At 41.4% G+C, this 22,775-nt stretch overlaps 1 protein-coding gene across 2 annotated transcripts in view; it reads left to right on the forward strand.

The window, feature by feature from the left end:
* The window catches only part of Oseg4 (intraflagellar transport protein Oseg4), a 600,898-nt gene that overhangs the window by 107,832 nt on the left and 470,291 nt on the right, over nt 1-22,775 (forward strand). For both annotated transcript variants that reach the window (XM_071662283.1, XM_071662291.1), the window contains exon 3: nt 22,515-22,681. In XM_071662283.1, the coding sequence (XP_071518384.1) occupies nt 22,515-22,681 (167 nt within the window). The remainder of the gene's footprint in view (nt 1-22,514; nt 22,682-22,775) is intronic.

The following is a 22,775-nucleotide window of genomic DNA, read 5'->3' on the forward strand; positions in this document are numbered from 1 at the left end:
CCAAATCGTTTTCCCCAACCGTCTCACTTTGCACACCACCTCGACCAAAACACCCCACATCTGCCACTCCATCACCAAACACATTCAGCAAACCTTCAAAATACTCACTCCATCTCCTTCTCACATCACCACTACTTGTTATCACCTCCCCATTTGCGCCCTTCACTGAAGTTCCCATTTGCTCCCTTGTCTTACGCACTTTATTTACCTCCTTCCAGAACATCTTTTTATTCTCCCTAAAATTTAATGATACTCTCTCACCCCAACTCTCATTTGCCCTTTTTTTCACCTCTTGCACCTTTCTCTTGACCTCCTGTCTCTTTCTTTTATACATCTCCCACTCAATTGCATTTTTTCCATGCAAAAATCGTCCAAATGCCTCTCTCTTCTCTTTCACTAATACTCTTACTTCTTCATCCCACCACTCACTACCCTTTCTAATCAACCCATCTCCCACTCTTCTCATGCCACAAGCATCTTTTGCGCACTCCATCACTGATTCCCTAAATACATCCCATTCCTCCCCCACTCCCCTTGCTTCCATTGTTCTCTCCTTTTTCCATTCTGTACTCAGTCTCTCCTGGTACTTCCTCACACAGGTCTCCTTCTCAAGCTCACTTACTCTCACCACCCTCTTCACCCCAACATTCACTCTTCTTTTCTGAAAACCCATACAAATCTTCACCTTAGCCTCCACAAGATAATGATCAGACATCCCTCCAGTTGCACCTCTTAGCACATTAACATCCAAAAGACTCTCTTTCGCGCGCCTGTCAATTAACACGTAATCCAATAACGCTCTCTTGCCATCTATCCTACTTACATAAGTATACTTATGTATATCTCGCTTTTTAAACCAGGTATTCCCAATCATCAGTCCTTTTTCAGCACATAAATCTACAAGCTCTTCACCATTTCCATTTACAACACTGAACACCCCATGTATACCAATTATTCCCTCAACTGCCACGTTACTCACCTTTGCATTCAAATCACCCATCACTATAACCCGGTCTCGTGCATCAAAACCACTAACACACTCATTCAGCTGCTCCCAAAACACTTGCCTCTCATGATCTTTCTTCTCATGCCCAGGTGCATATGCACCAATAATCACCCATCTCTCTCCATCAACTTTCAGTTTTACCCATATTAATCGAGAATTTACTTTCTCACATTCTATCACATACTCCCACAACTCCTGTTTCAGGAGTATTGCTACTCCTTCCCTTGCTCTTGTCTTCTCACTAACCCCTGACTTTACTCCCAAGACATTCCCAAACCACTCCTCCCCTTTACCCTTGAGCTTCGTTTCACTCAGAGCCAAAACATCCAGGTTCCTTTCCTCAAACATACTACCTATCTCTCCTTTTTTCACATCTTGGTTACATCCACACACATTTAGGCACCCCAATATATATATATATATATATATATATGTGTGTGTGTGTGTGTGTGTGTGTGTGTGCGTGCGTTGTGTGTGTAAGAGGATAGTAGCGTTGAACAGGGAGATATGTGATTGTGTACATTAAGATATGCTAAAACAAACAGACGGAGTCAACAAGAAACCAGATGGTCGCCAGTGTTATCATATCTGTCTAACCTGTATAGTATCTTTGACTGATAGTTGTTATTTCATATTTTGGGAATATTATATATATTGCAATTAAGAATATACATTATTACTAGAGCCACTATATGGGGGAGTGGTATGGTAGTTGAGGGAATGATTGGTGTACATGGGATGTTCAGTGTTGTGAATGGAAATGGTGAAGAACTTGTATATTTATGTGCTGAAAAAGGACTGGTGATTGGGAATACCTGGTTTAAAAAGAGAGATATACATAATTATACATATGTAAGTGGAAGAGATGGCCAGAGAGCGTTATTGGATTACGTGGTAATAGATAGGCCTGTGAAAGAGAGACTTTGGATGTTAATGTGCTGAGAGGTGCAGCTGAAGGGATGTCTGATCATTATCTTGTGGAAGCGAAGGGGAAGATTTGTAGAGGTTTTCAATAAAGAAGAGAGAATGTTACGGTGAAGAGAGTGGAGAGAGTAAGTGAGCTTGGGAAGGAGACATGTGTGAAGAAGTACCAAGAGAGACTGAGTTCAGAATGGAAAAAGATGAGAGTAAAGGACGTAAGGGGAGTGGGAGAGGAATGGGATGTATTTAGGGAAGCAGTGATGGCTTGCGCAAAAGATGCTTGTGGCATGAGATGCGTGGGAGGTGGGCAGATTAGAAAGGGTAGTGAGTGGTGGGATGAAGAAGTAGGATGTAGAAGAAGTAGGATGAAGAAGAGGCATTTGGACGATATTTGCATCGAAATAGTGCAAGTGGCTGGGAGATGTATAAAACAAAGTGGCAGGAGGTCAGGAGATGGGTGGAAGAGGTGAAAAAGAGGGCAAATGAGAGTTGGGGTAAAAGAGTTTCATTAGATTATATGGATAATAAATAGATATTTTGAAAGGAGGTAAATAAAGTGCATAAGACAAGTTAACAAATGGGAACACCGGTGAAGGGGGCTAATGGGGAGGTAATAACAAGTAGCGGTGATGTGAGGGGATGGAGTGAGTATTTTGAAGGTTTGTTGAATGTGTTAGATGATAGAGTGGCAGATATAGGGTGCTTTGGTCGAGTTGGTGTGCAAAGTGAGAGGGTTAGGAAGAATGATTTGGTAAACAGAGAAGAGGTAATGATAGCTTTGTGGAAGATGAAAGCCGGCATGGCAGCGGGTGTGGATGGTATTGCAGTGGAATTTATTCAAAAAAGGGGTAACTGCGTTGTTGACTGGTTGATAAGGACATTCAATATATGTCTCATGGTGAGGTACCTGAGGATTGGTGGAATGCATGCATAGTGCCATTGTACAAAGGCAAAGGGGATGAAGGTGAGTGCTTAAATTACAAAGGTATAAGTTTTTTGAGTATTCCTGGGAAATTATATGGGAGGGTATTGATTGAGAGTGTAAAGGCTTGTACAGACCATCAGATTGGGGAAGAGCTGTGTGCTTTCAGAAGTGATAAAGGATGTGTGGATCATTTGTTAGTTTTGAAAAATGTATTTCAGAAATACGTAGAAAAAAATGGATTTGAATGTAGCATTTATGGGTCTGGAGAAGGCATATGATAGAGTTGATAGAGATGCTCTGTGGAAGGTATCAAGAATATATGGTGTGGGAGGGAAGTTGCTAGACGCAGTGAAAAGTTTTTATCGAGGATGTAAGGCATGTGTATGAGTCGGAAGGGAGGAAAGTGATTGGTTTTCAGTGAATGTCGGTTTGCTTCAAGGGTGTCTGATGTCTCCATGGTTGTTTAATTTATTTATGTATGGGGCTGTTGGGAAGGTGAATGCAAGAGTTTTGGAAAGAGTGGCAAGTAAGCAGTCTGTTGTGGATGAGAGAGCTTGGGAAGTGAGTCAGTTGTTCGCTGATGATAGAGCGCTGGTGGCTGATTCGGATGAGAAACTGCAGAAGCAGGTGACTGAGTTTGGTAAAGTTTGTGAAAGATGAAGCTAAGAGTAAATATGAATAAGGGTAAGGTTATTAGGTACAGTAGGGTTGAGAGACAAGTCAATTTGGAGGCAAGTTTGAATGGAGAAAAACTGAAGGACGTGAAGTGTTTTAGATATCTTGGTGTGTCATTTAGCAGCGGATGGAACCATGGAAGCGAAAGTGAGTCACAGGGTGGGGGAGGAGGCGAAAGTTCTGGGAACGCTGAAAAATGTGTGGAAGGCGAGAACATTATCTCGGAAAGCAGAAATGGGTATGTTTGAAGGAATAGTGGTTCCAACAATGTTATATGGTTGCGAGGCGTGGACTATAGATAGAGTTCTGGGGAGGAGGGTGGATGTGCTGGAAATGAGATGTTTGAGGACATTATGTGATGTGAAGTGGTTTGATCGACTAAGTAATGAAAGGGTAAGAGAGATATGTGGTAATAAATAGAGTGTGGTTGATAGAGCAGAAGAGGGTGTTTTGAAATGGTTTGGTCATATGGAGGGAATGAGTGAGGAAAGATAGACAAAGAGGATATATGTGTCAGAGGTGGAGGGAACGAGGAGAAGTAGGAGAACAAATTGGAGGTGGAAGGATGGAGTGAAAAAGATTTTGAGCGATCGGGGCCTGAACATGCAGGAGGGTGAAAGCCGTGCAAGAAATAGAGTGCATAGAAACGATGTGGTATACCGGAGTCGACGTGGTCAGTGGATTGAACCAAAAGCATATGAAGCGTCTGGGGGTAAACTGTGGGAAGTTTTGTGGGGCCTGGATGTGGAAAGGGAGCTGTGGTTTCGTTGCATTATACATGACAGCTAGAGACTGAGTGTGAACAAATGTGTACTTTGTTGTTTTTTCCTAGCGCTACCTCGCGCACATGCGGGGCGAGGGGGTTGTCATTTCATGTGTGGTGGGGTGGCGACGAGAATGAATGAAGGCAGCAAGTATGAATTATTTACATGTGTATATATGTATATGGCCTTCGTCCATTTCCGTAGCCGCGCCGTCAAACATGAAACAGCCTCCCCTCCGCCCGCGCATGAGGTATCGCTAAGAAAAGACAACAAATACCACATCAGTTCACTATCAGTATCTAGCTTTCATGTGTAATGCATCGAAACCACAACTACCTTTCCACATTCAGGCCCCACAAAACTTTCCAAGGTTTATCCCAGATGCTTCACATGCCCTGATTCAATCCACTGATAGGAAGTCGACCCCAGTATACCACATCATTGCAATTCACTCTATTCCTTGCACGCCAATCACCCTGCTGCATGTTCAGGCCCCGATCACTCAAAATCTTTTTCACTCCATCCTTCCACCTCCAATTTGGTCTCTCACTTCTCGTCGTTCCCTCCACCTCTGACACATATATCCCCTTTGTCAGTCTTTCCTCACTCATTCTCTCCATGTGACCAAACCATTTCAAAACACCATCTTCTGCTCTCTCAACCACTCTCTTTTTATTACCACACATCTCATTTACCATTTCCTTACTTACTTGATCATGTGGGGCCATGTATGAGGTAAGGGAGGTGTGGTTCCGGTGTATTACACATGACAGCTAATTACTGAGTGTGAACGAATATGGCGTACGCGGGGGGAGTAGGGTGCCATTTCATATGTGTGTGTGTGTGTGTGTGTGTATATATATATATATATATATATATATATATATATATATATATATATATATATCCCTGGGGATAGGGGAGAAAGAATACTTCCCACGTATTCCCTGCGTTTCGTAGAAGGCTACTAAAAGGGGAGGGAGCGGGTGGCTGGAAATCCTCCCTTCTCGTTTTTTTTTTTTTTTATTTTCCAAAAGAAGGAACAGAGAAGGGGGCCAGGTGAGGATATTCCCCCAAAGGCCCAGTCCTCTGTTCTTAACGCTACCTTGCTAACGCGGGAAATGGCGAATAGTATGAAAGAAAGATATATATATATATATATTTATATATATATATATATATATATATATATATATATATATATATATATATATATATATAATATATATATATATATATTCATTTATTTATTCATTATGCTTTGTCGCTGTCTCCCGCGTTAACGAGGTAGCGCTAGGAAACAGACGAAAGAATGGCCCAACCCACCCACATATACATGTATATACATACACGTCCACACACGCACATATACATATCTATACAGAGGTATAAGTTTGTTGAGTATTCCTGGTAAATTATATGGGAGGATATTGATTGAGAGGGTGAAGGCATGTACAGAGCATCAGATTGGGGAAGAGCAGTGTGGTTTCAGAAGTGGTAGAGGTTGTGTGGATCAGGTGTTTGCTTTGAAGAATGTATGTGAGAAATACTTAGAAAAGCAAATGGATTTGTATGTAGCATTTATGGATCTGGAGAAGGCATATGATAGAGTTGATAGAGATGCTCTGTGGAAGGTATTAAGAATATATGGTGTGGGAGGCAAGTTGTTAGAAGCAGTGAAAAGTTTTTATCGAGGATGTAAGGCATGTGTACGTGTAGGAAGAGAGGAAAGTGATTGGTTCTCAGTGAATGTAGGTTTGCGGCAGGGGTGTGTGATGTCTCCATGGTTGTTTAATTTGTTTATGGATGGGGTTGTTAGGGAGGTGAATGCAAGAGTTTTGGAAAGAGGGGCAAGTATGAAGTCTGTTGGGGATGAGAGAGCTTGGGAAGTGAGTCAGCTGTTGTTCGCTGATGATACAGCGCTGGTGGCTGATTCATGTGAGAAACTGCAGAAGCTGGTGACTGAGTTTGGTAAAGTGTGTGAAAGAAGAAAGTTAAGAGTAAATGTGAATAAGAGCAAGGTTATTAGGTACAGTAGGGTTGAGGGTCAAGTCAATTGGGAGGTGAGTTTGAATGGAGAAAAACTGGAGGAAGTGAAGTGTTTTAGATATCTGGGAGTGGATCTGGCAGCGGATGGAACCATGGAAGCGGAAGTGGATCATAGGGTGGGGGAGGGGGCGAAAATTCAGGGAGCCTTGAAGAATGTGTGGAAGTCGAGAACATTATCTCGGAAAGCAAAAATGGGTATGTTTGAAGGAATAGTGGTTCCAACAATGTTGTATGGTTGCGAAGCGTGGGCTATGGATAGAGTTGTGCGCAGGAGGATGGATGTGCTGGAAATGAGATGTTTGAGGACAATGTGTGGTGTGAGGTGGTTTGATCGAGTAAGTAACGTAAGGGTAAGAGAGATGTGTGGAAATAAAAAGAGCGTGGTTGAGAGAGCAGAAGAGGGTGTTTTGAAATGGTTCGGGCACATGGAGAGAATGAGTGAGGAAAGATTGACCAATAGAATATATGTGTCGGAGGTGGAGGGAACTAGGAGAAGAGGGAGACCAAATTGGAGGTGGAAAGATGGAGTGAAAAAGATTTTGTGTGATCGGGGCCTGAACATGCAGGAGGGTGAAAGGAGGGCAAGGAATAGAGTGAATTGGAGCGATGTGGTATACCGGGGTTGACGTGCTGTCAGTGGAGTGAATCAAGGCATGTAAAGCGACTGGGGTAAACCATGGAAAGCTGTGTAGGTATGTATATTTGCGTGTGTGGACGTATGTATATACATGTGTATGGGGGTGGGTTGAGCCATTTCTTTCGTCTGTTTCCTTGCGCTACCTCGCAAACGCGGGAGACAGCGACAAAGCAAAAAAAAAAAAACATTTCAACGTATATATATATATATATATATATATATATATATATATATATATATATATATACACACACAGACATATACATACACATGTACATAATTCATACTTGCTGCCTTCACTCATTCCCGTCGCCACCCCGCCACACATGAAATGACAAACCCCTCCCTCCGCATGCGCGCGAGGTAGCACTAGGAAAAGATAACAAAGGCCACATTCGTTCATACTCAGTCTCTAGCTGTCATGTATAATGCACTGAAACCACAGCTCCCTTTACACATCCAGGCCCCACGAAACTTTCCATGGTTTACCGTAGACGCTTCACATGCCATGGTCCAATCCATTGACAAAACGTCGCCTCTGGTATACCACATCGTTCCAATTCACTCTATTCTTGCACGTTTTTCACCTTCCTGCATGTTCAGGCCCCGATCGCTCTTGGCATCACTTGTTCATCAAGGCATTTCCTAAGGAATCCAAATCGTAACTTCAGTTAGTGAACCTTGATTAGCGATTTGGAGGAAGCAGTAACGAAAGGAGAAAGTCCAGGACAGCTTGTAGAGAAGTAAGAGAAGAGCCGTGTGGAATCCATGTAGGAAAGGATCACAATTTTGCGCGTGATCAAGATATTCCTATGAGTCCACGGGGAAAATGAAACACGATAAGTTCCCAAGTGCACTTTCGTGTAATAATCACATCATCAGGGGAGACACAAGAGAGAAATATAAGTCAGTTGATATGTATCGAAGAGACGAAGCTAGGACGCCATTTGGTAAACATGTGATTGTCCAAACCATACAACGAGCGTTCATAAACTTATCATTTTACATATTTTATCAACAATAAAGTTATCTAATTTGTAAAGACCATCTTTAATATTAGAATTATGATTCTTTGTGTCTTTAATAATAGAATATTGAATGATATTTCTCTTGGTAATAGAGATAGAGTTAATAACTGAGATGGCATTACTCCAGTCAATACAATGATCATAGTTTTTAACATGATTAAACAAGGCATTTGATTCTTTTCCCGTTCTTGTACTATATTTATGTAGCTTAAGTCTAACAGAAAGATCTTCTATTGTCAAATACACAAAGAATTATAATGTTAATATTAGCGGTGGTCTATACAAATTAGATAACTTTATTGTTGATAAAATTTGTAAAATGATAACTTTATGAACGCTCGTTGAATGTTTTGGATAATCACATGTTTACCAAATGGCGTCCTCGCTTCGTCTCTTCGATGTATATCAACTGACTTATATTTCTCTCTTGTGTCTCCCCTGATGATGTGATTATTACACGAATGTGCACTTGCGAACTTAAAGTGTTTCATTTTCCCCCTGGACTCATATTAATATATATATATATATATATATATATATATATATATACATATATATATATATATATATATATATATATATATATATATATATATATATATATATATTTATTTATTTATTTTTTCTTTGCTTTGTCGCTGTCTCCCGCGTTTGCGAGGTAGCGCAAGGAAACAGACGAAAGAAATGGCCCAACCCACCCCCATACATATGTATATACATACGTCCACACACGCAAATATACATACCTACACAGCTTTCCATGGTTTACCCCAGACGCTTCACATGCCCTGATTCAATCCACTGACAGCACGTTAACCCCGGTATACCACATCGATCCAATTCACTCTATTCCTTGCCCTCCTTTCACCCTCCTGCATGTTCAGGCCCCGATCACACAAAATCTTTTTCACTCCATCCTTCCACCTCCAATTTGGTCTCCCACTTCTCCTCGTTCCCTCCACCTCCGACACATATATCCTCTTGGTCAATCTTTTCTCACTCATTCTCTCCAAGTGCCCAAACCATTTCAAAACACCCTCTTCTGCTCTGTGTGGTTTCAGAAGTGGTAGAGGATGTGTAGATCAGGTGTTTGCTTTGAAGAATGTATGTGAGAAATACTTATAAAAGCAAATGGATTTATATGTAGCATTTATGGATCTGGAGAAGGCATATGATAGAGTTGATAGAGATGCTCTGTGGAAGGTATTAAGAGTATATGGTGTGAGAGGCAAGTTGTTAGAAACAGTGAAAAGTTTTTATCGAGGATGTAAGGCATGTGTATTATCGCGGAAAGCAAAAATGGGTATGTTTGAAGGAATAGTGGTTCCAACAATGTTATACGGTTGCGAGGCGTAGGCTGTAGACAGAGTTGTGCGGAGGAGAGTGGATGTGCTGGAAATGAGATGTTTGAGGACAATATGTGGTGTGAGGTGGTTTGATCGAGTAAGTAATGAAGGGGTAAGAGAGATGTTTGGCAATAAAAAGAGTGTGGTTGAGAGAGCAGAAGAGGGTGTTTTGAAATGGTTTGGTCACATGGAGGGAATGAGTGAGGAAAGATTGACCAAGAGGATATGTGTGTCAGAGGTGGAGGGAACGAGGAGAAGTGGGAGACCAAATTGGAGGTAGACAGATGGAGTGAAAATGATCGTGAGTGATCGGGGCCTGAAAATGCAGGGGGGTGAAAGGCGTTCAAGGAATAGAGTGAACTGGAACGATGTGGTATACCGGCGTCGACGTGCTGTCAGTGGATTGAACCAGGGCATGTGAAACGTCTGGGGTAAACCATGGAAAGTTTTGTGGGGCCTGGATGTGGAAAGGGTGCTGTGGTTTCTGTGCATTATTACATGACAGCTAGAGACTGAGCGTAAACGAATGGGGCCTTTGTTGTCTTTTCCTAGTGCTACCTCGCGCACATGAGGGGGGAGGGGGTTGTTATTTCATGTGTAGCGGGGTGGCGATGGGAATGAATAAAGACAGACAGTATGAATTATGTACATGTGTATATATGTACATGAATCAGCCACCAGCGCTGTATCATCAGCGAACAACAACTGACTCACTTCCCAAGCTCTCTCATCCACAACAGACTGCATACTTGCCCCTCTTTCCAAAACTCTTGCATTCACCTCCCCAACAACCACATCCATAAACAAATTAAACAACCATGAAGACATTACCCACCCCTGCCGCAAACCTACATTCACTGAGAACCAATCACTTTCTTCTCTTCCTACACGTACACATGCCTTACATCCTCGATAAAAACTTTTCACTGCTTCTAACAACTTGCCTCCCACACCATATATTCTTAATACCTTCCACAGAGCATCTCTATCAGCTCTATCATATGCCTTCTCCATATCCATAAATGCTACATACAAATCCATTTGTTTTTCTAAGTATTTCTCACATACATTCTTCAAAGCAAACACCTGATCCACACATCCTCTACCACTTCTGAAACCACACCGCTCTTCCCCAATCTGATGCTCTGTGCATGCCTTCACCCTCTCAATCAATACCCTCCCATATAATTTTCCAGGAATACTCAAGAAACTTATACCTCTGTAATTTGAGCACTCAACTTTGTCACCTTTGCCTTTGTACAATGGCACTATAGAAGCATTCCGCCAGTCCTCAGGCACCTCACCATGAGTCATACATACATTAAATAACCTTACCAACCAGTCAGTAATACAGTCACCCCCTTTTTTAATAAATTCCACTGCAATACCATCCAAACCCGCTGGCTTGCCGTCTTTCATCTTCCGCAAACTTTTACAACCTCTTCTCTGTTTACCAAATAATTTTCCCTAACCCTCTCACTTTGCACACCACCTCGACCAAAACACCCTATATCTGCCACTCTATCATCAAACACATTCAGCAAACTTTCAAAATACTCACTCCATCTCCTTCTCACATCACCACTACTTGTTACCACCTCCCCATTTGCTCCCTTCACTGAAGTTCCCTTTTGTTCCCTTATCTTACGCACTTTATTTACCTCCTTCCAAAACATCTTTTTATCCTCCCTAAAATTTAATGATACTCTCTCACCCCAACTCTCATTTGCCCTCTTTTTCACCTCTTGCACCTTTCTCTTGACCTCCTGCCTCTTTCTTTTATACATCTCCCACTCATTTGCATTATTTCCCTGCAAAAATCGTCCAAATGCCCTCTCTTCTCTTTCACTAATAATCTTACTTCTTCATCCCACCACTCACTACCCTTTCTAATCAACCCACCTTTCCACACTTCTCATGCCAGAAGCATCTTTTGCGCAAGCCATCACTGCTTCCCTAAATACATCCCATTCTTCCCCCACTCCCCTTACCTCCTTTGTTCTCACTTTTTTCCATTCTGTACTCAGTCTCTTCTGGTACTTCCTCACACAAGTCTCCTTCCCAAGCTCACTTACTCTCACCACTCTCTTCACCCCAACATTCTTCTTTTCTGAAAACCCCTACAAATCTTCACCTTCGCCTCCACAAGATAATGATCAGACATCCCTCCAGTTACACCTTTCAGCACATTAACATCCAAAAGTCTCTCTTTCGTGCGCCTATCAATTAACACGTAATCCAATAACGCTCTCTGGCCATCTCTCCTACTTACATACGTATACTTATGTATATCTCTCTTTTTAAACCAGGTATTCCCAATCACCGTCCTTTTTCAGCACATAAATCTACAAGCTCTTCACCATTTCCATTTACAACACTGAACACCCCATGTATACCAATTGTTCCCTCAACTGCCACATTACTCACCTTTGCATTCAAATCACCCACCACTATAACCCGGTCTCGTGCATCAAAACCACTAACACACTCATTCAGCTGCTCCCAAGACACTTGCCTCTCATGATCTTTCTTCTCATGCCCGTGTGCATATGCACCAATAATCACCCATCTCCCTTCATCAACTTTCAGTTTTACCCATATCAATCTAGAGTTTACTTTCTTAAACTCTATCACATACTCTCACCACTCTTGTTTCAGGAGTAGTGCTACTCCTTCCCTTGCTCTTGTCCTCTCGCTAACCCCTGACTTTACTTCCAAGACATTCCCAAACCACTCTTCCCCTTTACCCTTGAGCTTCGTTTCACTCAGAGCCAAAACATCCAGGTTCCTTTCCTCAAATATACTACCTATCTCTCCTTTTTTCTCATCATGGTTATATCCACACACATTTAGACACCCCAATCTGAGCCTTCGAGGAGGATGAGCACTCCCCGCATGACTCCTTCTTCTGTTTCCCCTTTTAGAAAGTTAAAATACAAGGGGGAATTGTTTTTAGCCCCCCGCTCCCGTCCCCTTTAGTCGACTTCTACGACACCTGAGGAATGCTTGATATGAGTCTACGGGGAAAATTAAACACGATAAGTTCCGAAGTGCACGTTCCTGTTATAATCACATTATCAGGGTAGATATAAGATAGAAATGTAACAGTCAATTGATGTACAGCGACGAGACGTAGCTAGGACGCCATTTGGTAAACAAATGATTGTCCAAGACAGACAACGAGTGTATCATAAACTTATATCGTGGACAAGAAGGTGAAATGTTTTCAAATTCTATGAAAAATAAAGTTATCCAATTTGTGTAGACTTTCACTAATATTAAGGTTATAATTCTTTGTGTATTTAATGATAGAAGATTCAATGACATTTCTCGTGGTACTGGAGTTAGAGTTGATAATGAGATGGCATTACTCCAGTAAATGCAATGATCATAGTTTTTAACGTGATTAAACGAGGCATCTGATTCTTGTCCTGTTCTTATACTATATTCATGTTCTTAAAGTCTAACAGAAAGATCCATACCAGTCTGCCCAACATAAAACTTATCACAATTTCTACATGACACTTAATAGATGCATCCAGGAGAATTTTCTGGATGCCTCTATAAAGTGCCAGACAAACAGATAAAAGAAAGACACATCCACTCTCACATATGTGTACATATATGCACATGCATATATGTACACATATATGCATATATATGTAATTATATAATTTTTTTTTTTTTTTTGCTTTGTCGCTGTCTCCCGCGTTTGCGAGGTAGCGCAAGGAAACAGATGAAAGAAATGGCCCAACCCACCCCCATACACATGCCTTGATTCAACCCACTGACAGCACGTCAACCCCGGTATACCACATCGCTCCAAATCACTCTATTCTTTGCCCTCCTTTCACCCTCCTGCTTTTTCAGGCCCCGATCACACAAAATCTTTTTCACTCCATCTTTCCACCTCCAATTTGGTCTCCCTCTTCTCCTCGTTCCCTCCACCTCCGACACATATATCCTCTTGGTCAATCTTTCCTCACTCATTCTCTCCATGTGACCAAACCATTTCAAAACACCCTCTTCTGCTCTCTCAACCACGCTCTTTTTATTTCCACACATCTCTCTTACCCTTACGTTACTTACTCGATCAAACCACCTCACACCACACATTGTCCTCAAACATCTCATTTCCAGCACATCCATCCTCCTGCGCACAACTCTATCCATAGTCCATGCCTCGCAACCATACAACATTGTTGGAACCACTATTCCTTCAAACATACCCATTTTTGCTTTCCGAGATAATGTTCTCGACTTCCACACATTCTTCAAGGCTCCCAGAATTTTCGCCCCCTCCCCCACCCTATGATCCACTTCCGCTTCTATGGTTCCATCCGCTGCCAGATCCACTCCCAGATATCTAAAACACTTCACTTCCTCCAGTTTTTCTCCATTCAAACTCACCTCCCAATTGAATTGACCCTCAACCCTACTGTACCTAATAACCTTGCTCTTATTCACATTTACCCTTAACTTTCTTCTTTCACACACTTTACCAAACTCAGTCACCAGCTTCTGCAGTTTCTTACATGAATCAGCCACCAGCGCTGTATCATCAGCGAACAACAATTGACTCACTTCCCAAGCTCTCTCATCCCCAACAGACATCATACTTGCCCCTCTTTCCAAAACTCTTGCATTCACCTCCCTAACAACCCCATCCATAAACAAATTAAACAACCATGGAGACATCACACACCCCTGCCGCAAACCTACATTCACTGAGAACCAATCACTTTCCTCTCTTCCTACACGTACACATGCCTTACATCCTCGATAAAAACTTTTCACTGCTTCTAACAACTTGCCTCCCACACCATATATTCTTAATACCTTCCACAGAGCATCTCTATCAACTCTATCATATGCCTTCTCCATATATATATGTATATATGTATAAATATACATGTATGCATATATATACATATGTGTGTGTGTGTGTGTGTGTGTGTGTGTGTGTGTGTGTGTGTGTGTGTGTGTGTTGGAATTGAAATGGCTGAGGATAATTTTTGCCGTGAGGTGGTTTTCTCTGGCAAGTAATGGAAGGATAAGAGAATGCATATGGAAGGGTTGGCTAAGAGGATGTGTGTCAGAAGTGGAGGAAACAAAAACAGAGAGACTAAGTTGGAGAATGAAGGATATAGCGAAAAATGTTTTAAGCATTCGAGGTGTGAACATGCAGGAGGATGGAACACGTGCATGGGATATAGTGAATTGGAAAGATGTGACTTCATGGAGCCGACATGCTGTCAATGGACTGAACTCGGGCATGTGAAGTTCCGGGTGGTAAACTATGAAAAGGTCTATGGGGCCCTCGTTATGGATAGGAAGCTGTGGGTTCAGTGCATTACACATGCCAGCTAGAGAATAGATGCAAGCAGATATGGCCTTTCTTCATTTGTTCCTGGCGTTACCTCATTAATACAAGAAACGTCAGTTGGTCCACAGCCAACCTAGCTGTTCATCCTAGGGGTTGGTTGATAAAATGTGGATACGTGGGAAGTATTCTTTCTCTCCTATCCCCTTGGATATACATAAGTATACATATGTGAGTAGTAGAGATGGTCAAAGGGTATTATTGGATTACTTGTAAATTCATAGGCGTGTAAAAGAGAGACTTATGAATGTTAATGTGTTGAGAGAGGAAGTACCAGGATAGATTGAGTGTAGAATGACAGAAGATTAGAGTAAATGATGTCAGGGGAGTGGGTGAGGAACAGGATGTGTTTAGGGAAATGGTGATGTTATATACTTGTGGCAAGAGAAAGTCAGGAGATGGGCAGATTAGAAAGGGTAGTGAGTGGTGGGATGAAGAAGTAGAGTTTTTAGTGAAAGAGAAAAGAGAGGTGTTTGGACGATACTTACAAGGATGAAGTTCAAATGACTGGGAGATGTATAAAAGAAAGCACCAGGAGGTCAAGAGGAAGGTGCAAGGATTTAAAGAGATGGCAAATGAGAGTTGGGGTAAGAGAGTATCATTAAAATCTAGGGAAGGTAAAAAGATGTTTTGGAAGGAGGTGAATAACATGCGTAAGACAAGAAAACAAATGGGAACATCGGTGAAGGGAGGAAAGGGGGAAGTAATCACAGGCAGTGATGAAGTGAGGAGATGGAGTGAGAATTTTGAAGGTTTGTTGAATGTGTTTGATGATAGAGTGGCAGATGTAGGGTGTTTTGGTCGAGGTGGTGTTTGAAGTGAGAGGGTCAGGGAGAATTATTTGGTTAAGTGAGAGGAGGTAGTGAAAGCTTTGCAGAAGATGAAATCCGGCAGGGCGGCAGGTTTGGATGGTACTGCAGTTGAATTTATTAAGAAAGGGTGTTACTGTGTTGTTGATAGGTCAGTAAGGATATTCAACGTATGTATGGTTCATGGTAAAGTGCCTGAGTATTGGCGTAATGCATGCATAGCACCAATGTACAGAGGCAAAGGGAATAATAGTTGAGAGCTTCAAACTACAGAGGCATAAGTTTGTTGAGTATTCCTGGGAAATTATATGGGAGGGTATTGATTGAGAGGGTGAAGGCATGTACAGAAGCATCAAAATGGGGAAGAGCAGTGTGGTTTCAGAAGTGGTAGAGGATATGTCTATCAGGTGTTTGCTTTGAAGAATGTGTGTGAGAAATACGTAGAAAGAGAGATGGATTTGTATGTGGCATTTATGGATCTGGAGAAGGGAGTATGATAGGGCTGATAGAGATGCTTTGTGGAGTCTTAAGAGTATATGTTGTGGGAGGTAAGCTGCTAGAAGCAGTGAAAAGTTCTTACCAAGGATGTAAGGTATATGTACGAGTTGGAAGAGAGTAGAGTGATTGGTTCCTAGTGAAGGTCGGTCTGCAGCACAGGTGTGAGATGTTCCCATGGTTGTTTAATTTGTTTATGGATGAGGGGTTAGGGAGGTAAATACAAGAGTTTTGGAGAGAGGGGCAAGTATGCAGTTTGTTGGGGATGAGAGGGCTTGGAAATTGAATCAGTTGTTTTTCGCTGATGATACAGTGCTGGTGGCTGATTCAGATGAGAAACTGAAGAAGTTGGTGACTGAATTGGTAAAGTGCGTGAAAGAAGAAAGCTGAGAGTAAATGTGAATAAGAGCAAGGTTTTTAGGTTCGGTAGGGTTGAGGGACAAGTTAATTGGGATGTAAGTTTGAATGGGGAACAGTTGGAGGAAGTGAAGTGTTTTAGATATCTGGGAGTGGACTTAGCAGTGAATGGAACCATGGAAGTAAGTCAGAGGGTGGGGGAGGGGGTGAAGGTTCTAGGAGTGATGAAGAATGTGTGGAAGGAGAAAATGCTATCCCGGAGAGCAAAAATGAGTATGTTTGAAGTAATAGTAGTTCCAAACAATATTATGTGGTTGCGAGGCCTGGGCTATAGATAGGGTTGTACGGAGGATGGCGAATGTGTTGGAAATGAAATTTCTTAGGACAGTATCTGGTGTGAGGTGATTTGATCAAGTAAGTAATGAAAGGGTAAAAGAGATGTGTGGTAATAACAAGAATGCGGTTGAGAGAGCAGAAAAGGGTGTGTTGAAATGGTTTGGACATATGGAAAGAATGAGTGAAGAAAGGTTGACAAAGAGGATATATGTGTCAGAGGTGGTGGGAACAAGGAGAAGCGGGAGACCAAATTGGAGGTGGAAGAATGGAGTGAAAAAGATTTTGAGCAATATGGGATGAAACATGTAGGAGGGTGAGAGGCGTGCAAGGAATAGAGTGAATTGGAACAATGTGGTATATCAGGGTCAATGTGCTGTCAGTGGACTGAACCAGGGCATGTGAAACGTCTGGGGAAACCATGGAAAGGTATTTTGGGCCAGGATATCTATAGGGAGTTGTGGTTTTGGTGATTACACATGACAACTAGAGACTGAGTGTGAATAAACGTGGCCTTCTTGGTCTGCTTTCCTGGCGCCACCTCACTTATGGAGGGGGTAGCGATGCTGTTTCTTTTGGGGTGGGGTGGCGCCGAGAATGGATGAAGGTAAGCAAGTATGAATATATACATGTGTGTATATTTATAGTCTGTGTATGTATATGTGTATATGTTGATATGTATATGTATGTATGTATGTATGCATGTATGGGCATTGTATATACATGTGTATATGAGTTGATGGGCCATTCTTCATCTGTTTCCTGCCCTACCTCGCTGATGTGGGAAACGGTGATCAAGTATCATTAATAGATATATTTACCTATATACATACTAGTAGTGAGGAGGGAGATATGCTGGTGAGAAAGGGTAGTGAGTGGTGGGATGCCAAAGTAAAGGTGCTCGTGAAAGGAGAAAAGAAACGTATATGGCAATTCTTACAGGAAAGGAGTGTGAAAGATGGGAAATGTACTAGAGAAAGCAACTGAAAGTCAAGAGGAAGGTATAGGGTATGAAAAAAAGGGCAAATGAGAGTTGAGGCTAGTGATTATCAGCAAACTTCAGGAAGGATAAGTTTATTGGAATGAGGTCAATAGTATGAGAAAAACAATAAAACAAGTAGGAATATCAGTGAATGTTGCAAAAGGGGGAATTAGTAAAAGGCAGTGATAAGGTAAAGAGGAGTTTGGGTTAGTATGTTGAAGGATTATTAGATGTTTTTCTTGATAGGGTCCCATATGTACAGTTTCAGTTGGAGAGTATATGAAATGAAAGGATTATGGCAAATGGTTTGGTACAAGTAAGGAGGTGGTAAAAGTTTTGTGTGAGATGAAATATGGCAAGGCAGCTGGAGTGGATGGTGTTGCTGTAGAATTTATATAGAAAGACGGTGACTGTGTTGTTGATTGGCTCATTAGGATTTTCAGTTTATGTATGTGTTTATATTGTATATCTGATGCCCGTTTCATCAAGGAACTCCCCTCAAGGTGTGGCCATGGCAAAGGAGTGTCCACTTATCCCTGTCCTTACATGCCTCCTTCGCATACACCATTCCATGCATTCTTCCACCCCTTTCTCTCCCTCCAGTATTTCTCCACCCTCTTAAGCTATGTCACTGGTGGTCTTCCTCTCACACAAAACCCATTATTATGTATAACCCATTCTACCACTCTACAATTCACTCACTTTGCAATCCCTGCCATACCACATCTTTTATTTCTTTCCTCATTCCATCTTGTCACACCACATGGTCTTCTCAAATAGCTCATTTTCATAGCCTGAATTCTTGACCTCTGTGACTCATTCCATATCCATGTTTCGGCTGCATAGGTCAGGGTTGGGAGGACTATGCTGTCCTTTATTCCTCTCTTCACTTCCATACTTACACCTCTACCCTTCATTTTTCTATTAAGGGTCACATTGACTCTTATACCCTGTATTAATCTCTCCCTATCTCTCCTTCCATATCACCAAACTTACCCAAGACAGCTCCTAAATACTTAAATTCTTTCACTTCTTCCAGTCTTTCTCCCCCAACATCCAGAGCACAATTTAGTAAGCATTCTTCTTTCCATTGTTTTACAAAATCTGTACTTTCACTCTTTTTCCTTTCAAACACCATTACTTTACTTTTGCTTGCATTAATCTTAAATCGTCTATGCTTGCACACAGCATCAAACACACTTACAATCTTCTGCAATGCCTCTTCACTCTCAGCAAACAACACAGTATAATCCACAAACAGGCTTGCCACTAGCCACCATATCTCTGCCATACTCCATCTCTCCACCCCTTTTCCTAGTTTTGCTTTCATCTCTCTTATCACTCCATCCATATACATATTGAAAAGCCATAATGACATCACACAGCCCTGCCTCACACCTACATGTATCCCATAACTTTTGCTCAATACTCCATCCACTCTTACACGTGTATTTGCTCCTCTATAGAAGGCTTTCAAACCATCCAACAGTTGTCCCCTTACCTGCATTACCCAGACTCGGTAGGCCATTTATTATTTATAGGCTATTTACCTGCCAAGCTATTGCTGTTTATGGGTTTATCAGTCCCCAAAACCATCAAATGCAATAGAAGTAATTGGAGCACAAAGTGATGTACCCACCCTCAGTGTTGTCTGATCAAGAACTGAAGGTAGAGGGACCCACGTGGTCTTACACACGTGGGCATCCTGTTGAACAAAAGTGCTTTGAGGAGCCTTGGGTCAATCAGACCCAAAGATAGTGTTATAGGGTTAAGAATATATGATATGGGAGTAAACTATTAGAAGTAGAGGGGAGTTTTCATCAAGAGTATAAGGCATGAGGTAGAGATGTGGGTGAGTGGTTTTAGGTGAAGGCTGGTCTGCAGTAGGGTGTGTGATGTCACCATGGTTTATTAATTTGTTTATGGATGGGGTGTTGATTGAGGTAAATGCAAGGGTCCTGGAGTGAGGGGTGGAGTGGGTGAGAAGGGCCTGGGAAGTAAGCCAGTTGTTGTTTGCTGATAATAAAGCTTTGGTGGCTGATTTGATTGAGAGACTGCAGGAGTTGGAGTCTAGGTTTGGGAGACTGTGTGAAAGGAGAAAGTTAAGAGCAAATGTGAATAAAAGCAATGTTATTAGGTTTAGCTATGCAGAAAGACAGCTTACTTGGGGTATGAGTTTGAATGGAGAAAACTTGAAGGAAGTGAAGTGAATTAGAGTTTTAGGAGGGGATATCGCTGTGAATGGAACCATGGAAATAGAGGTGAATCATAGGGTAGATGAGGGGACAAAGGTTCTGGGAGCGCTGGGAGGATGAAAATCAGTAAGTTTGAATGTGTAGGTATAGTAGTTCCCAACAATGTCTCATGAATGTGAGGAGGTTTGATAAATCAAGTAAGTAATGATAGGGAGAGAGAGAAGTGTGGAAATAAGAAGAAATTGGTTGAGAGAGCTGAATAGCATGTGCTGAAATAATTTGGAGGCATGAAGAAAATTAGTGAGGACAGATGACAAAAAGGCTATAAGTGTCATAAGTAAAGGGGATAAGGAGGTGGGAGTCACCAAAGTGGAGATGGAAGGATGGAGTGAAAAACATTTTGTGATCAGGATCTAACCATCCAGTTGGGTGGAGAGCATGCACAAGATAGAGTGAATTGGAGTGATGTCATATGCAGCTGTCAAAGTCCTGTCAGTGGACTTAACTAGGGCATATGAAGCAACTGTAAGAAATCATGGAAAGGTTTGTAGGGCTCAGTTGTTGACAGGGAGCTGTAGTTACACATGACACTTAGAGGATGTTCCTGGTGCTGCCTCACTAATGTGGGAAGTGTTGAACAAGAGTGAAAAAAATTCATCCTAACATACAAACATCTAAAGACTATTAGTTATACTTATGAGATTTTCAGTGCTTGCGGCCTGAACATACAGGACTGAGGAGGCTTAAAAGCATGCATGTGATAGGTTCAATTGGAGTGATGTGGAAGGCAGGGGCAACGTGTTGTTAATGGACTGAACCAAGGCAAGTGAAGAGGCCTGGGGAAACCATTGAAAGATCTGTAGGGCCTGGTTGTGGATAGGAGGCTGTGCTTTCAGTACATTACATATGACAGCTTGGGAATGGCTGTGAGTTAATGTGGTCTTTCTTTGTATGTTCTTAGTGCTAAGCTAGGGAATGGCTGTGAGTGAATGTGGTCTTTCTTTGTATGTTCTTAGTGCTGGTCTTTCTTTGTATGTTCTTAGTGCTAAGCTAGGGAATGGCTGTGAGTGAATGTGGTCTTTCTTTGTATGTTCTTAGTGCTAAGCTAGGGAATGGCTGTGAGTGAATGTGGTCTTTCTTTGTATGTTCTTAGTGCTAAGCTAGGGAATGGCTGTGAGTGAATGCAGCCTTTCTTCATCTGTTCCTAGCACTACCTTGCAAATGGAGGAAACTTGGCAAATATGAAAGACTGGAAAACTTATATTGGTCTCAATTTTTTTGTTACTTAATTTACAAACTTTAACCATGCACAGTGACAAATCTAAACTCTGTGTTGGGGGGTCAGTTGACTTGGGGATATGCACTTGGAGCCAGTATAAAATGATCATTACTGTAATGTAACAGCAACAGTATTGCATGTGTTATAGGTTAACATGAATATGTACTACAGCTTACAATTCCTGTCAGAGGGTATCAGAGTAAGATAATCAAATTAGATTAAATCCCTGCAGACTGCAATGAGGGTCATTAACTGAGAGAGCTATTAAGGATCTAAATTCTAGGGATGAGAAGTTTTGTAATACATGTATGTCTTACGGCCCAGACATAATGGAAGGCCACATGCACTGAGACTGGATACATGCTATCATTTCTGCTAGTACCATCAACATTACATGTCACAACCTGCTTCATCAACAGTTCAATATCATGTGAACCCGTGCCATCATCCTTACTTCAATAATTGCTCCTTATTGTTTGTATGAGAAGCATTACTTTATGGAACACAATATAGAATGTATCTGTTGTCAAGTACTAACACATTTCAAATAACACTCAGATATTCTACCTAAGGCAATTTCTACATAAGTTTTTACTGAGTAGCTGTCTCCTTCCATGCTGGTGTTACTTATGCTGGGGGAGGGAATCAAAATAATGGTGTCATCAGTGGTCAACCATAATTTAGAAAAAGAAGGCAGAATGACACCTCATACATTCAAGCTAAGGAGAGAAACTTGATATGACACCATATCCCACATACTTCAGATATCAGGAGAAGTTGAATATTTTTTTAGCCACACATACCTTTTGAAACTTCATGTGTTGTTATTTCATTTGCTACATTATTCTTTCTTACTCCAGCCTGTTATACTAACATTTAGACTATAACTGAAAAGCAGGGGCTGATACATTCATAAGGATATGAAAAAAAATTATTTTGGGTAATGCTTTACTTTTACCACCCTGATATGAAGATTTGATTCTCTTGCCAAGTAGTATAAGGAAGATGCTATTTACTGTGCTTAGCCACTGAACTGATCATTCTCATGGTGGTCGCATACAAAGGTAAGCTACCTTGTCTGGAAGAATGGTAATCTGCATAGTTGAAGATGTTATCAATACATTATGATTCTTTGTTAGATGAAAAGTGTAATCCATTGGTTGAACTTTTTCCTATATTTCAATCGCTCATGTGCTGGTCATAGACAAAGCTAACCTCACTTTCATTGAATAGAATACCAAGCTAAATTGTAGTGGATGATATCAAGACATTTTGATTTTGATATAACTTATAAATCTTATCTATTGATAAGACTTTTTCTGTGTTTCAGGCAAGGATGCAAAAGTTAAAGGTTTAGCAGCTCCCTCCAACTTATCAATGAATCAGACACTTGAAGGGCATACTGGAACAATTCAAGTTGTTACGTGGAATGAATCTCATCAGAAGCTTACATCATCAGATCAGAGTGGTCTCATTATTGTATGGATGCTCTACAAGGTGCAGTTAATTGCCTTACTTTTAGTAATTTTTCTGTTTACTGAAAAATTCAGCACTTTTTCTGTTGTATGATAAGTTGATCAATGCAGTGCGT

The sequence above is a fragment of the Panulirus ornatus genome, chromosome 1, assembly GCF_036320965.1.
Source record: "Panulirus ornatus isolate Po-2019 chromosome 1, ASM3632096v1, whole genome shotgun sequence".
In the NCBI taxonomy this organism is placed as follows: Eukaryota; Metazoa; Arthropoda; class Malacostraca; order Decapoda; family Palinuridae; genus Panulirus; species Panulirus ornatus.